The 18,402-nt window shown below is 46.1% G+C and overlaps 1 protein-coding gene across 1 annotated transcript in view; it reads right to left on the reverse strand.

Annotated features, from left to right (window-relative positions):
• Positions 1 to 258: 258 nt before the first annotated feature.
• The window catches only part of ASPM (assembly factor for spindle microtubules), a 65,796-nt gene continuing 47,652 nt past the window's right edge, over positions 259 to 18,402 (reverse strand). The window contains 8 exon segments of the mRNA XM_053693788.1: positions 259 to 602; positions 904 to 1,076; positions 7,896 to 8,072; positions 13,975 to 14,129; positions 14,231 to 14,423; positions 14,515 to 14,706; positions 14,798 to 14,947; positions 16,209 to 16,418. Coding sequence (XP_053549763.1) covers positions 488 to 602; positions 904 to 1,076; positions 7,896 to 8,072; positions 13,975 to 14,129; positions 14,231 to 14,423; positions 14,515 to 14,706; positions 14,798 to 14,947; positions 16,209 to 16,418 — 1,365 coding nt within the window. The 3' untranslated portion in view covers positions 259 to 487.

The following is an 18,402-nucleotide window of genomic DNA, read 5'->3' on the forward strand; positions in this document are numbered from 1 at the left end:
CTTTAACAATGTGTTTAGCTGATATAAAATATATTCAGGGCATCATCTCTCTCCTGTGAGTAAGGTGATATACAGCCGAAACGCGTAAGACTGTCTCCTTCCTCTCTTGTTTTTACTTTTTTGATGTGACTGCAAATAAACTATGGACTTTTATACTTCATGCCCATCCGTCTTGTTTTTCCATCACGTCTCTCCTCCCTAACTTAGGAAGATTGTGCCCCAGAAGGGGTTAACCGGAAAGCAGAGAGACCAGACACATAACCGCCACACTGTACTTTATTATACAATATCTGTAGAAAATCTGTACAAAGCTATTTACACTACACAAGGCAGACTTATTTTATACAGGGTGCGTATAAGAACATAAGATATTTATGATACAAATGTATAATGTTTCATTTATATAGTGTAAAAATATATCTGTAGCAAAACAATAGAAAACAGCACTATGCTATACATTAAAAAATCCAGTTATTGTATCTACAATTTATGTGAAATTTGAGGCTACTGCGCCAAGGGTCTCCATCACCATACGTATAGAGATTAGGGGGTCAACAATCTCTCTCATGTTGTCTTTATTTAAAACCCAGTCCGGCTTTATCCTGCAAACAGATTAACATTATATAAAATCGGGTAGGAAATACGCTCTTTATATGACAATCAACATTAAAAATGTGTTTTTATAAGACAGGAGCATTATGGGATATGCGCATATAACTAATTACATCAGTTTATAGGACACAGAACGAAGTTTATACAAATATATCAGGAGCCAGAAAACGGAGACTGATTTTTTTGCATTTCAAAAGTAAAATCGTAATAAAAGAATGTAAATTATCTCTCCGTTAAGCAGACTGCGCATTACAATAAAAGGATCAGTGAGCAGCGGGCGCAGGCACTTACCGGGACACGACTTTAGTTCGTATTGGAGTACTTCGGAGGACGCTGCTCACCCCAGTTGGAGCATTAATCCTTTGCTGGTACAGAATACGCTCTGCATCCAGCTTATGCTTACGAGAAGTAAGTCTGTAAATGCTAAAGATTCTGTCCAGACATTTAGGGATTGAACGAATATCCTGTTAGGAGGAAACACATTCTTATTACAATTTATAGGAGTTTTAAATATTTCACTTAAAAAGGGGCATTTTAGTTAAAATTTAAATGCTCATCGATCAATTACACCTGTGTATAAACATTATTTGCAATATACATGTGTCAGCCAGTCACTGATCAGCATAAACCTAAACTGTCATGTACGGGGCCCTGAGGACAGGAGCCCCAGACATTTCTAGGCACCAGCCTCCCTTGGTCACTGGGATAGAAAAACATAATTTATGCTTACCTGATAAATTTATTTCTCTTGTGGTGTATCCAGTCCACGGATCATCCATTACTTGTGGGATATTCTCCTTCCCAACAGGAAGCTGCAATAGGATCACCCACAGCAGAGTCGTCTATATAGCTCCTCCCCTAACTGCCACTACCAGTCATTAGACCAAAGACAAGCAAGAGAAAGGAGAAACTATAGGGTGCAGTGGTGACTGTAGTTTAAAAATAAAAAACACCTGCCTTAAAATGACAGGGCGGGCCGTGGACTGGATACACCACAAGAGAAATAAATTTATCAGGTAAGCATAAATTATGTTTTCTCTTGTAAGGTGTATCCAGTCCATGGATCATCCATTACTTGTGGGATACCAATACCAAAGCTATAGGACACGGATGAAGGGAGGGACAAGGCAGGCGCTTAAATGGAAGGCACCACTGCCTGCAAAGACCTTTCTCCCAAAAATAGCCTCCGAAGAAGCAAAAGTATCAAATTTTAAAAACCCATGTGGAAGCTACCGCTCTAGTAGAATGAGCTGTAATCCTTTCAGGAGGCTGCTGGCCAGCAGTCTCATAAGCCAAGCGTATTATACTCCTTAGCCAAAAGAAAGAGAGGTTGCCGAAGCCTTTTGGCCTCTCCTCTCTCCAGAGTAGACAACAAACAATGCAGATGTTTGACGAAAATCTTTAGTAGCTTGTAAATAAAACTTTAAAGCACGAACCACGTCAAGATTGTGTAAAAGACGTTCCTTCTTTGAAGAAGGATTAGGACACAGTGACGGTACAACAATCTCCTGATTGATATTTTTATTAGATACCACCTTAGGTAAAAAAACAGGTTTGGTACGTAACACTACCTTATCTGCATGAAAAATGAGATAAGGGGAATCACATTGTAAAGCAGATAACTCCGAAACTCTTCGAGCCGAGGAGATAGCTACTAAAAACAGAACCTTCCAGGATAAGAGCTTAATATCTATGGAATGCAAAGGTTCAAACGGAACCTCTTGAAGAACCTTAAGAACTAAATTTAAACGCCAAGGCGGAGCAACAGTTTTAAACACAGGCTTGATTCTGACTAAAGCCTGACAAAACGCCTGCATGTCTGGAACCTCAGCCAGACGTTTGTGCAAAAGAATAGACAGAGCAGAAATCTGTCCTTTTAAGGAACTAGCTGACAAACCCTTCTCCAATCCTTCTTGGAGAAAAGATAATATCCTAGGAATCCTAACCTTACTCTATGAGTAACCCTTGGATTCACACCAATGAAGATATTTACACCATATCTTATGATAGATTTTCCTGGTGACAGGCTTTCGCGCCTGTATTATGGTATCAATGACCGACTCGGAGAAACCACGCTTTGATAAAATCAAGCATTCAATCTCCAAGCAGTCAGCCGCAGAGAAATTAGATTTGGATGGTTGAAAGGACCCTGAAGTAGAAGGTCCTGCCTCAGAGGCAGAGTCCATGGTGGAAAGGATGACATGTCTACCAGATCTGCATACTAAGTCCTGCGTGGGCACGCAGGTGCTATCAAAATTACCGATGCTCTCTCCTGTTTCATCTTGGCAATCAGACGAGGGAGCAGAGGAAACGGTGGAAACACATAAGCCAGGTTGAAGGACCAAGGCGCTGCTAGAGCATCTATCAGCGCTGCCTTGGGATCCCTGGACCTGGATCCGTAACAAGGAAGCTTGGCGTTCTGGCGAGACGCCATGAAATCCAGTTCTGGTTTGCCCCAACGTTGAATCAACTGTGCAAACACCTCCGGATGGAGCTCCCACTCCCCCGGATGAAAAGTATGACGACTTAGAAAATCTGCCTCCCAGTTCTCTACTCCTGGGATATGGATAGCTGATAGATGGCAAGAGTGAATCTCTGCCCATTGAATTATCTTTGAAACCTTCAACATCGCTAGGGAAACTCCTTGTTCCCCATTGATGGTTGATGTAAGCTACAATCGTGATGTTGTCCGACTGAAATCTGATGAACCTCACTGCCGCTAGCTGAGGCCAAGCCTGAAGAGCATTGAATATCACTCTTAGTTCCAGAATGTTTATTGGAAGGAGTGTCTCCTCCTGAGTCCACGACCCCTGAGCCTTCAGAGAGTTCCAGACTGCACCCCAGCCCAGAAGGCTGGCATCTGTTGTTACTATTGTCCAATCTGGCCTGCGGAAGGTCATACCTTTGGACAGATGGACGAGAGATAGCCACCAGAGAAGAGAATCCCTGGTCTCTTGATCCAGATTTAGTAGAGGGGACTGACTGAGCATGCAGAGTTGCAGCGGTCTGTGATGTAGGCGGGCAAATGGCACTATGTCCATTGCCGCTACCATTAAGCCGATTACTTCCATTCACTGAGCCACCGAAGGGCGAGAAGTATAATAAAGAACACAGCAGGAATTTAGAAGTTTTGACAACCTGTCCTCTGTCAGGTAAATCCTCATTTCTACAGAATCTATCAGAGTTCCCAGGAAGGAAACTCTTGTGAGAGGGGATAGAGAACTCTTCTTTTCGTTCACTTTCCACCCATGAGACCTCAGGAATGCCAGAACAATGTCCGTTTGGGACTTGGCAATTTGGAAATTCAACGCCTGTATCAGAATGTCGTCTAAGTAAGGGGCTACTGCTATGCCCCGCGGCCTTAGGACCGCCAGAAGTGACCCCAGAACCTTCGTAAAGATTCTTGGTGCCGTAGCTAACCCAAAGGGAAGAGCCACAAACTGGTAATGCCTGTCTAGGAAGGCAAACCTGAGAAATCGATGATGATCTTTGTGTATCGGAATGTGAAGATAAGCATCCTTTAAGTCCACGGTAGTCATGTATTGACCCTCCTGGATCATAGGTAGGATGGTTTGAATAGTCTCCATCTTGAAAGATGGGACCCTGAGAAATTTGTTTAGGATCTTGAGATCTAAGATTGGTCTGAAGGTTCCCTCTTTCTTGGGAACCACAAAGAGATTTGAATAGAAGCCTTGCCCCTGTTCCTCCTTTGGAACTGGGTGGATCACTCCCATAACTAGGAGGTCTTGAACACAATGTAAGAATGCCTCTCTCTTTATCTGGTCTGCAGATAATTGTGAGAGGTGAAATCTTCCTTTTGGGGAAGAAGCTTTGAAGTCCAGAAGATATCCCTGGGACACAATTTCCAATGCCCAGGGATCCTGGACATCTCTTGCCCAAGCCTGGGCGAAGAGAGAAAGTCAGCCCCCTACTAGATCCGTTACCGGATCGGGGGCTGATCTTTCATGCTGTCTTATAGGCAGCAGCAGGCTTCTTGGCCTGCTAACCTTTGTTCCAGGCCTGGTTAGGTCTCCAGACCGGCTTGGACTGGGCAAAATTTCCCTCTTGTTTTGCATTAGAGGGAGTTGATGCCGCGCTCGTCTTAAAGTTTCGAAAGGCACGAAAATTAGTTTGTTTGGTCCTTAATTTATTAGACCTATCCTGAGGAAGGGCATGACCTTTTCCTCCAGTAATATCAGAAATGATCTCCTTCAGTCCAGGCCCGAATAGGGTCTGCCCCTTGAAGGAAATGTTGAGAAGCTTAGACTTTGAAGTAACGTCAGCTGACCAGGATTTAAGCCATAGCGCCCTACGCGCCTGTATAGCGTAGAGTTCTTAGCCGTTAGTTTGGTTAAATGAACAACGGCGTCAGAAACAAATGAATTGGCTAGCTTAAGCACTTTAAGCTTGTCAAGTATATCATCTCTTCCAGAGACTCAAACCAGAAGGCTGCCGCAGCAGCAGTGACCGGGGCAATGCATGCAAGAGGCTGGAGAATAAAACCTTGTTGAATAAACATTTTCTTAAGGTAACCCTCTAACTTTTTATCCATTGGATCTAGGAAAGCACAACTGTTCTCGACGGGAATAGTTGTACGCTTAGCTAGGGTAGAAACTGCTCCCTCCACCTTAGGGACCGTTTGCCATAAGTCCCGTGTAGCGGCATCTATTGGAAACATTTTCTTAAAAATAGGAGGGGGAGAGAACGGTACACCTGGTCTATCCCATTCCTTAGTAATAATTTCTGAAAACCTTTTAGGTATTGGAAAAACATCAGTGTAAACAGGCACTGCATAGTATTTATCCAATCTACACAATTTCTCTGGCACTATAATGGTGTCACAGTCATCCAGAGTAGCTAAAACCTCCCTGAGCAACATGCGGTGTTGTTCAAGCTTAAATTTAAATGTAGACATATCAGAATCAGGTTGAAGCATCTTCCCCGAGTCAGAAAAATCACCCACAGAAAGAAGCTCTCCTGCCTCAGCTTCTGCATATTGTGAGGGGATATCAGACATAGCTACTAAAGCGTCAGAGAGCTCTCTATTTTTTCTAGTCCCAGAGCTGTCTCACTTTCCTTGTAACCCTGGTAGTTTGGACAATACCGCTGTAAGGGTATGATCCATAACTGCCGCCATGTCTTGTAAAGTAAACGCCATGGGCGCGCTAGATGTACTTGGCGCCCCTTGAGCGGGAGTCAAAGGTTCTGACACGTGGGGCGAGTTAGTTGGCATAACTTCCCCCTTGTCAATTTCCTCTGGTGATAAATCTTTTAAAGACAGAATATGATCTTTATAACTTAAAGTAAAATCAGTACATTTGGTACACATTCTAAGAGGGGGTTCCACAATGGCTTCTAAACATAATGAACAAGGACTTTCCTCTATGTCAGACATGTCAGACTAGCAATGAGACCAGCAAGCTTGGAAAACACTGATAAATGTAAACAAGCAAAAAATAAAAACGGTACTGTGCCTTTAAGAGAAACAAATTTTGTCAGAAATTGAAACAGTGATAAAAAGCAGTAAATCTTACGAAATTTTTACAGTGTGTATAATAGACTAACAGAGCACCCACTTGCAAATGTATGATTAACCCCTTAGTTTCAAAACCGGATCAAAAAAACGATATAAACGTTTTTTAACAGTCACAACAAACTGCCACAGCTCAGCTGTGGCCCTACCTGCCCATACAATGACTTTTGAAGGCACAAAAACCCTTTGTAGAGGTCCTAAGTGTTCAGTGGACTCCTTCAGGGAAGCTGGAAGTCTCAAGCTGCAAAAACTACTGCACGATTTAGGCCTGAAATTAGGCCCCTCCCAACCTGTACTCACAGTGAGAGGGCCATAAAAAACGATCCCTAGGCAAAATCTAGCCAGCCATGTGGAAAAAACTGGGCCCCAATAAAGTTTTATCACCAATATGTAGAAAAAAACGTTTAAACACTTCCAGCAAACGTTATCTTATTTTCAGTAATGTGAGAAAGTAATAAGAATATTACCTTTTACAGCAAGCATGATACTAGTCGTTATTAACCCCTTAATGACCACAATGTACCCTGTATATCACTGGTCATTAAGGGTTTTTTCAGGACATAATAGCACAAGTCTAGCAAGAACACACTATTAATGCCCTCCCTCCAGCAGGCTTTGTGGAATAGAGCAGTCTCAACGCTGGTGGCAAGACCGCGCTTTAAAACAATCAAGTCCCAAAAAAAGGCCAATGACATACAGGGTACGTCGCTGGTCCTTAAGGGGTTAAATCACTAATCAGGCTTACCTTAAATAAATCCGGTATTAACAGCATTTTCTAGCAAATTCATTTCTCTAGAAAAATTAAACTGCACATACCTCATAGCAGGAGACCCTGCACGCCATTCCCCCAGCTGAAGTTACCTCATCTATCCAGTTATGTGTGAGAACAGCAATGGATCTTAGTTACATACAACCTGCTAAGATCATCAAAAACCACAGGCAGACTAGTCTTCAACTTTCTGCCTGAGGCTAAAACAGTACAACTCCGGTACCATTTGAAAATAATAAACTTTTGATTGAAGATAAACTACATAAATTCACCACATCTCTCTAGCTACTTCCTATCGTGTCGAGAGCTGCAAGAGAATGACTGGTAGTGGCAGTTAGGGGAGGAGCTATATAGACAGCTCTGCTGTGGGTGATCCTCTTGCAGCTTTCTGTTGGGAAGGAGAATATCCCACAAGTAATGGATGATCCGTGGACTGGATACACCTTACAAGAGAAAGGAAACCGCCAGAACTTTGTACTACACAGACCTGCAGTAAAGATCCATTTTATTTGGTGGGGCAAAAAAGCATTTAGTGCATCACTAAATTAAAGGGACACTGAACCCAAATTTTTTCTTTCATGATTCAGATAGAGCATGCAATTTTAAGCAACTTTACTCCTATTATCAAATTTTCTTCATTCTCCTGGATCTTTATTTGAAAAGCAAGAATGTAAGTTTAGATGCCGGCCCAGTTTTGGTGAACAACCTGGGTTGTTCTTGCTGATTGGTAGATAAATTCACCCACCAATAAACAAGTGCTGTCCAGGGTCTAAACCAAAATTTTCTGGCTCCTTAGCTTAGATACCTAATTTTTCAAATAAAGATAGCAAGAGAACGAAGAAAAATTGATAAAAGGAGTAAATTAGAAAGTTACTTAAAATTGCATGCTCTATCTGAATCCCGAAACAAAAAAAATTGGGTTCAGTGTCTCATTAATTACACAGCACGCACGCACAAGCCAAGCATAGAAAGGTTACTTACCCGAGCTCTCTGGGTGTCCTTGGCCAGTATCGCCATCAGGCAGCAGGTTTTGGTGAAGATGCTGCCCCCCTTGTCAGACACCTTGTCCCCGGCCTTCTCGCGGTAAATCTGCATCAGATTGAGCAGTACATCCACAGAATTCTCTGCCTCATACACAGCCTGCATAGTCTTTTCATACTGGATATGAGAAAGGAAGAGGGGATGAGAAGTGCAGACAATACACTGATAATTACACGGGGGCGGTGCAGACAATACACTGGTAATTACACGGGGGCGGTGCAGACAATACACTGGTAATTACACGGGGGCGGTGCAGACAATACACTGGTAATTACACGGGGGCGGTGCAGACAATACACTGGTAATTACACGGGGGCGGTGCAGACAATACACTGGTAATTACACGGGGGCGGTGCAGACAATACACTGGTAATTACACGGGGGCCGGTGCAGACAATACACTGGTAATTACACGGGGGCCGGTGCAGACAATACATTGGTAATTACACGGGGGCCGGTGCAGACAATACACTGGTAATTACACGGGGGCCGGTGCAGACAATACATTGGTAATTACACGGGGGCCGGTGCAGACAATACACTGGTAATTACACGGGGGCCGGTGCAGACAATACAGTGGTAATTACACGGGGGCCGGTGCAGACAATACAGTGGTAATTACACGGGGGCCGGTGCAGACAATACAGTGGTAATTACACGGGGGCCTGTGCAGACAATACACTGGTAATTACACGGGGGCCTGTGCAGACAATACACTGGTAATTACATGGGGGCCTGTGCAGACAATACACTGGTAATTACACGGGGGCCGGTGCAGACAATACACTGGTAATTACACGGGGGCCGGTGCAGACAATACACTGGTAATTACACGGGGGCGGTGCAGACAATACACTGGTAATTACACGGGGGCCGGTGCAGACAATACACTGGTAATTACACGGGGGCCGGTGCAGACAATACACTGGTAATTACACGGGGGCGGTGCAGACAATACACTGGTAATTACACAGGGGCGGTGCAGACAATACACTGGTAATTATACGGGGCGGTGCAGACAATACACTGGTAAATTACACGGGGCGGTTCAGACAATACACTGGTAATTACACGGGGCGGTGCAGACAATACACTGGTAATTACACGGGGCGGTGCAGACAATACACTGGTAATTACACGGGGCGGTGCAGACAATACACTGGTAATTACACGGGGCGGTGCAGACAATACACTGGTAATTACACGGGGCGGTGCAGGCAATACACTGGTAATTACACGGGGGCGGTGCAGGCAATACACTGGTAATTATACAGGGGCGGTGCAGGCAATAAACGGGGATGGTGCAGGCAATACACGGGGGGCGGTGCAGACTATACACAGGGGTGCGGTGCAGGCAATACACTGATGCAAACAATACACGGGGGGTGCAGGCAATACACTGGTGCAAACAATACACTGGTGCAAACAATACATAGAGGGGGGTTCAGGCAATACACTGGTGCAGACAATACACAGGGGGGCGCGGTGCAAACAATATACGGGGCGGTGCAGGCAATACACTGGTGCAGGCAATACACAGGGGGGGCGGTGCAGACAATACACTGGTGCAGACAATACAGGGGGGGGCGGTGCAGGCAATACACGGGAGGCGGTGCAGGCAATACACTGGTAATTACACGGGGGCGGTGCAGACAATACACTGGTAATTACACGGTGGGCGGTGCAGGCAATACACTGGTAATTACACGGGGGCGGTGCAGACAATACACTGGTAATTACACGGTGGGCGGTGCAAACAATACACTGGTAATTACACGGTGGGCGGTGCAGGCAATGCACTGGTGCAAACAATACACGGGGGGTGCAGACAATACACGGGTGCAGACAATACAGGGGGCAGTGCAGACAATACACAGGGGGCGGTGCAGGCAATACAGGGGGCAATGCAGACAATACACAGGGGGCTGGAAATTACACGGGGGACGGTGCAGACAATACACTGGTAATTACACGGGGGCTGGTGCAGACAATACACTGATAATTACACGGGGGCGGTGCAGACAATACACTGATAATTACACGGGGCGGTGCAGACAATACACTGGTAATTACACGGGGCGGTGCAGACAATACACTGGTAATTACACGGGGCGGTGCAGACAATACACTGGTAATTACACGGGGCGGTGCAGGCAATACACTGGTAATTACACGGGGCGGTGCAGGCAATACACTGGTAATTACACGGGGCGGTGCAGACAATACACAGGTGCAGACAATACACAGGGGGCGGTGCAGGCAATACAGGGGGCAATGCAGACAACACACAGGGGGCGGTGCAGGCAATACACTGGTGCAGACAATACACAGGGGGTGGTGCAGACAATACGCGGGGGGGGGGGGGGGGGGCGGTGCAGGCAATACGCGGGGGGGCGGTGCAGGCAATACGCGGGGGGGGGCGGTGCAGGCAATATGCGGGGGGGGGGCGGTGCAGGCAATACGCGGGGGGGGGGGGCGGTGCAGGCAATACACTGGTAATTACACGGGGGCGGTGCAGGCAATACACTGGTAATTACACGGGGGCGGTGCAGGCAATACACTGGTAATAACACGGGGGCGGTGCAGGCAATACACTGGTAATTATACAGGGGCGGTGCAGGCAATAAACGGGGACGGTGCAGGCAATACACGGGGGCAGTGCAGGCAATACAGGGGGGGCGGTGCAGGCAATACAGGGGGGGCGGTGCAGACTATACACAAGGGTGCGGTGCAGGCAATACACGGGGGGCGGTGCAGACAATACACTGATGCAAACAACACAAGGGTGGGTGCAGACAATACACTGGTAATTACACGGGCGGTGCAGGCAATACACTGGTGCAAACAATACACGGGTGCATGCAATACATAGAGGGGGGTTCAGGCAATACACTGGTGCAAACAATACACGGGTGCATGCAATACATAGAGGGGGGTTCAGGCAATACACTGGTGCAGACAATACACAGGGGGGCGCGGTGCAAACAATATACGGGGCGGTGCAGGCAATACACTGGTGCAGGCAATACACAGGGGGGGCGTGCAGACAATACACTGGTGCAGACAATAAAGGGGGGGCGGTGCAGGCAATACACTGGTGCAGGCAATACACGGGAGGCGGTGCAGGCAATACACTGGTAATTACACGGGGGCGGTGCAGACAATACACTGGTGCAAACAATACACGGGGGGGTGCAGACAATACAGGGGGCAGTGCAGACAATACACAGGTGCAGACAATACACAGGGGGTGGTGCAGGCAATACAGGGGGCAATGCAGACAACACACAGGGGGCGGTGCAGGCAATACACTGGTGCAGACAATACACAGGGGGTGGTGCAGGCAATACAGTGGGCGGTGCAGACAATACAATGGTGCAGGCAATACGCGGGGGGGGGGCGGTGCAGGCAATACGCGGGGGGGGCGGTGCAGGCAATACACTGGTAATTACACGGGGGCGGTGCAGGCAATACACTGGTAATTACACGGGGGCGGTGCAGGCAATACACTGGTAATTACACGGGGGCGGTGCAGGCAATACACTGGTAATTACACGGGGGCGGTGCAGGCAATACACTGGTAATTACACAGGGCGGTGCAGACAATACACTGGTAATTATACAGGGGCGGTGCAGGCAATAAACGGGGACGGTGCAGGCAATACACTGGTGCAGACAATACGGGGGGGTGGTGCAGACTATACACAGGGTGCGGTGCAGGCAATACACGGGGGGCGGTGCAGACAATATACTGGTGCAAACAATACACGGGGGTGGTGCAGACAATACACTGATGCAAACAATACACGGGGGGTGCAGGCAATACACTGGTAATTACACGGGGGCGGTGCAGGCAATACACTGGTGCAAACAATACACGGGGCAGTGCAGGCAATACACTGGTGCAAACAATACACAGGTGCATGCAATACATAGGGGGGGTTCAGGCAATCCACTGGTGCAGACAATACACAGGGGGGCGCGGTGCAGACAATACACTGGTGCAAACAATATACGGGGCGGTGCAGGCAATACACTGGTGCAGGAAATACACGGGGGGGGGGGCGGTGCAGACAATACACTGGTGCAGACAATACAGGGGGGGCGGTGCAGACAATACACTGGTGCAAACAATACACAGGGGCGGTGCAGGCAATACACTGGTGCAGGCAATACACGGGAGGCGGTGCAGGCAATACACTGGTAATTACACGGGGGCGGTGCAGACAATACACTGGTAATTACACGGTGGGCGGTGCAGGCAATACACTGGTGCAAACAATACACGGGGGATGCAGACAATACAGGGGTCGGTGCAGACAATACACGGGTGCAGATAATACAGGGGGCAGTGCAGACAATACACAGGTGCAGACAATACACAGGGGGCGGTGCAGGCAATACACTGGTGCAGACAATACAGGGGGCAATGCAGGCAATACACTGGTGCAGGCAATACACTGGTGCAGACAATACACAGGGGGTGGTGCAGACAATACACAGGGGGTGGTGCAGGCAATACACTGGTGCAGACAATACATGGGGGCCGGTGCAGACAATACACTGGTGCAGACAATACACTGATGCAGACAATACAGGGGGCGGTGCAGACAATACGCGGGGGGGCGGTGCAGACAATACACTGGTGCAGACAATACAGGGGGCGGTGCAGACAATACACTGGTGCATGCAATACATAGAGGGGGGGTTCAGGCAATACACTGGTGCAGACAATACAGTGGGCTGTGCAGACAATACATGGGGGCCGGTGCAGACAATACACTGGTGCAGACAATACAGGGGGCGGTGCAGACAATACACGGGGGGCGGTGCAGGCAATACACTGGTGCATGCAATACATAGAGGGGGGGTTCAGGCAATACACTGGTGCAGACAATACAGTGAGCTGTGCAGACAATACATGGGGGCCGGTGCAGACAATACACTGGTGCAGACAATACATGGGGGGGGGGGCGTTGCAGTGCAGACAATACACAGGGGGCGGTGGGATATAATGTAAACTACAAATCCGGACACGGACCATCTGTATCTTATAATTATAACAGGTTGTCCTACTGCACTAATGCGTAACTTAGCAATAGGACGACCTAGTCATGGCTCCTCAAACTAAGTGGCAGTTACATCTTACAACTCTTAACCATTTATAACTGCTGGGGAGGACTGTCCCCAAAGTTTGGGCAAGTCACGCCAACATTACTTGCACTATTAAAAGGGATTAAAAAAAAAAAAGTCTGACCTGAAATGTACAGTACTCGGGAGTATTTCAGTCTTAAAAAAGATAGAAGTGCTTCTAGTTAAAAGTTATTTCTGTTTTTCTGCAGCATACGCACATATCCTGTGAGGGTGTATAGTGTGTCTGAAGACTTCCTTTGTGCCATACAAGTCATTGCTGACTGAGAAGGTTTGCTGCTTGAATACTGGTGCACAGGCCCTCAACAGCATATGTGCATATGCTGCAGAACCCCCCCATAAAACTAATAACTTCCAGCGCTACGGAATTTGGCGGCGCTATACAAATAAATGATAATAACTTACTAGAAGCATTTTTACTAATGAACTATCAGAAAGGTTTCCATATCAAATTGAAGAGCACCCACCCGTACAACATTAATATTGTAAAACGACAAGCTTTGTGATGAATAGGGTGCCCAGAAGAGCACTGTAAATAATACAAATATATGATATCATTGTTGCCAAGTTCTCCCTCTGCTCATCGCTGACAGCGAGATGCACACAAGCATGATCACATCAGTATATATTCTCATGGTCTGTGCAGCCTGTTATTATAGCACTTAGTAAATACATTTAGTGCAGTCGGATTTCAGTTGCTGAATAGATTTGCGATCTGTAGACGCAGCACAAAGCGCCCCACAGGAGAAGCTCTTATCACTGCACTAAACAGGCACAGATGTCTGAATACAGCTGTATCTGTATGATCAGTACCCTTTGTGACACAGGACAGCCCAGCAAGCTGAGCCCATATACAGCAGATGGTTACCTTTGAGAGGTTTAGCAGAACCTGTACAGACAGTTTGATGACTTCCATGCATGGAATGCTACGGTTACAGCTGCGGATCAGGGTGAATATGACTTTCACCGCCCGGCTCTGCGCCATGTTCTCACAGCACACAGAGGACAATCTGGTGGCAACTTCTGCAATAGGAGGAGAGTAATCACACATACTCAGCAGTCTGCAATGCATTTAGCAGCCAAGGGGTTAATGGGCTCAACATTTATTTCAGATAACCACTTACCGAGATGTCGCAAAGCTTCCAGTATATAGGATAAATCTTTAAAAGATAGAAGATATTCGAGGGCCAGCGACATGCGGTAGTAAAGTTTATCTTGCTCTTTTGCTTCTCTGTTTGCTTTATGGAGACGAAGTCTTAAACCTTGTAATACCTTTGTATCATGAGTCTTTCTCCAGGTGTAGCCGCGCCACAGAGCCTGCAAGGGTAAAGTATAAATATGCCTAATGCTCATACAAAACATTATTACCAGTTTCACAATGGCGCACAGACGGCAATGGTGTTATCACCTGGATTTTTACAATTCCTTGCATCACTCTGGCTTGTCGTCTGCGGAGAAATAAGTCTCGCATAAATCTCTGGATTTTACGGGCTGCGTCATTCCTGTGATGTAACCGAAGCCGAACTGTGCGCTGAAGTCCGACTATCCGCTGACGATCAGCAAGGAACTTTCTGCGTTGCAGTTTGGTGCGTATCCACCTCTGTATAAGCATAAAATGGTTATAAAGATCTAATCTAATTCTCAAATGACCAAGTTGACATGAGCACAAGCGTAAAGAGCAGTAGATTTACCTGAATGCAGATCACATTGTGTATTTGCTGTTGTGCTCGTCTCAGAGTCAGATGAATCCGGAATCTTCTCTGAATGATAATCGCGCTGAGGTGATAACGCAGAACAGTAACAAACCTCAGGAGGAATTGCTCACGTTTCAGCCGCACAATCTGAAAGTTTTATGACACATCATAAGAACACTCATCTGGCTAACAATTATATTTATGCAGTAAATTACACAAAAGCTGGAGGGTTCTGCACATGAAAGGGCTAGTTGATGTTACTAGTGAAGGAGACGCTAACAATTATATTTATGCAGTAAATTACACAAAAGCTGGAGGGTTCTGCACATGAAAGGGCTAGTTGATGTTACTAGTGAAGGAGACGCTAACAATTATATTTATGCAGTAAATTACACAAAAGCTGGAGGGCTAGTTGATGTTACTAGTGAAGGAGACGTTCCAGAGGGAGTTTCAGTGCAACAGCTAAACATATGAAAATTTACATGGGGAGGTGACCAAGACTTATGTGACAAGAAAATAAAAAAAAAACACAGTCACAAATTTGACTTCCCTAAAATGGCTTCCGTTATGCAATGGTTACCAAAAAACCCTAATGCTTTCTGGTATCCAAGAGGTAAATACCCCTCACGCTTTTCTTTGCCGATACAGAAACGTCATTTCTAGAGTTAAATGGCCACTACAGAGTAGTTTTCTACAACCATCTAGTACGGTCTGTAATAAATCTAAACATACTGAGCTCTGTATTATGTGGTGATTACACATCTGGGGCAGTAACTGTAGACAACTGCAACACTGACAGCATCTGTCACTATCAGAGTTATATGAACATTTAGCACTTTCTCCAATTAGCTGACCCGGTATTATTTATACACATAGTATGGCGCCTTGTACTTAATATCCCATCACTCAGGAACACCAGCAGCTCACTAAGTAAAACGTCATACAACACAGAATAGATGTCGCTTATGTTCCACAGACATCTCCCTGGATTAGTTTACATGGTCTTAAGGCTCTTCCTTAAAAGCAGATGTTCTCATGGAGGTGCAGTGTTACAGTCATAGTTCAGTGCGTGTCAGAGGATGCTCGAGAATACGGCTCATTACAGACACATGCTGTATACAAGCGAGGCCCAGATGTCCTGGAACCCAAACAGAAGCACACACACTATAGTCTTGCAACTTCCCACAAAAGCCAAATAATCACAGCTGAGCCGAAGGTTTAACCCAGGAGTGGTGGGGAGAGAAACTGAAATTAAATTATGGACTAAATGGTCACAAAGGACAGTACTGCAGAATAAGGTTAGAGGGTGATGCCCCCTCACCTGGGATATTACGGCCTGTCCTGGTCATGACTCAGCCCCCCGGTATCATGCACACTATAGGAGGAGCCTATAAAACATAACAGTTACCTTGTTCCTCACCAGCCAGCCTCGTGCACATGCCTGAAGCCAAATTACTGCGCTCCTCTTGTGCAAAAAATGGAATCGCTGGCGCCTTCCCTCCAGTATCCCTCGGAAGCGCTTCTGCAACACCACAGTGGCGCCTTTCAATCTGAGGAAGTGGCGCCGGTACCAGAAACGTCTGTACGTGGCCTGTATGACAGTTGCTGCTCTGTGCATCTAAATATCACCAGGGACGGGGGCTGTTATAAACTTGTTACACTTTTTATCGAATTGTTTTTTAATATTTTTATTATCTGGGTTACATATAAGATAACATGAACAACAAGAAAAAAAAAGAATTTTTTTTATTCTTACCTGATAAATGTATTTCTTCCTTGACATGGTGAGTCCACGAATCATCATCAATTACTGTTGGGAATATCACTCCTGGCCAGCAGGAGGAGGCAAAGAGCACCAAAGCTTTTAAAATATCACTCCCCTACCCACAATCCCCCAGTCATTCGACCAAAGGGAAAGGAGAGAAAGGAAGTAACACAAGGTGCAGCGGTGTGAGGTTTATATAAAAAGAAACTGTCTGAATACAGGGCGAGCTGTGGACTCACTGTGTCAAGAAAGAAAGAAATTTATCAGGTAAGCATAAATTTCATTTTCTTTCTAATGACACGGTGAGTCTACGGATCATCATCAATTACTGTTCGGAACCAATACCTCCTTAGTTGCCTGTCAGTAAAACTTCAAGGCACAGACCACGTCCAAATTATGTCACTCCTTCTTAGAAGGATTAGGACACAAGGAAGAAACAAGAATTTCCTGATTAATATTTTTATTTGAAACAACCTTAGGAAGAAAACCAGTTTTGGTACGCAATACTACCTTATATGCATGGAAAATAAGATAAGGAGAATCACATTGTAATGCCGAAAGCTCAGAAACTCTGCGAGCAGAAGAAATAGCAACCAAAAATAAAACTTTCCAAGATAATAACTTAATATCTATGGAATTGCATAGGTTCAAACAGAACCCCTTGAAGAACATTAAGAACTAAATTCAAACTCCAAGGAGGAGCAATTGGTCTAAACACAGGCCTGATTCTAGTCAGAGCCTTACAAAAAGATTGAACATCTGGAACATCCGCCAGACGCTTGTGTAGCAAAATAGACAAAGCAGAAATCTGTCCCTTTAAGGAACTTGCTGATAACCCTTTCGCCAATCCTTCTTGGAGAAAAGATAAAATCCTGGGAATCCTAACCCTACTCCATGAGTAGCCTTTGGATTCGCACCAATAAAGAGATTCACGCCATATCTTATGGTACATTTTTCTAGTAACTGGCTTACGTGCCTGAATCAAGGTATCAATGACCGAATCAGAGCACCCTCGCTTAGATAAAATCAAGCGTTCAATCTCCAAGCAGTCAGCTGTAGAGAAATTAGATTCGGATGATGGAAGGGTCCCTGAATGAGAAGGTCCTGCCTCAATGGAAGCTTCCACAGTGGCAGAGATGACATGTCCACCAGATCGGCATACCAAGTCCTGCAAGGCCACGCAGGAGCGATGAAAATCACTGAAGCCCTCTCCTGTTTGACTCGAGCAATCACCCGGGGAAGGAGAGCAAATGGAGGGAACACAAGCTAGGTTGAACAACCAAGGCACTGCCAAGGCATCTATCAGTTGGGCCTGAGGATCCCTGGACCTGGATCCGTATCTTGGGAGCTTGGCATTCTGACGAGACTCTAAGATCCAGCTCCGGCCTGCCCCATCTGAGAATCAGGTTGGCAAATACCTCCGGATGGAGTTCCCATTCCCCCGGATGAAACGTCTGTCTGCTCAAAAAAATCTGCCTCCCAATTGTCCACTCCTGGGATGTTGATTGCCAACAGATAACAAGAGTGAATCTCCGCCCACTGAATTATCCTGGCTACTTCTGTCATCGCTAAGGAACTCCATGTTCCTCCCTGATGATTGATGTAAGCTACAGTCGTGATGTTGTCTGACTGGAATTTGATGAATTTGGTCGAAGCCAACTGAGGCCAAGCCTGAAGCACATTGAATATTGCTCTCAACTCCAGAATGTTGATGGAAAGTAGAGACTCCGATCGACTCCATACACCTTGAGCCTTTAAGAAATTCCAGACTGCTTCCCATCCTATCAGACTGGCGTCCGTTGTCACTATCTCCCATGAGGGTCTGCGGAAGCATGTC

The sequence above is a fragment of the Bombina bombina genome, chromosome 10, assembly GCF_027579735.1.
Source record: "Bombina bombina isolate aBomBom1 chromosome 10, aBomBom1.pri, whole genome shotgun sequence".
Classification (NCBI taxonomy): domain Eukaryota; kingdom Metazoa; phylum Chordata; class Amphibia; order Anura; family Bombinatoridae; genus Bombina; species Bombina bombina.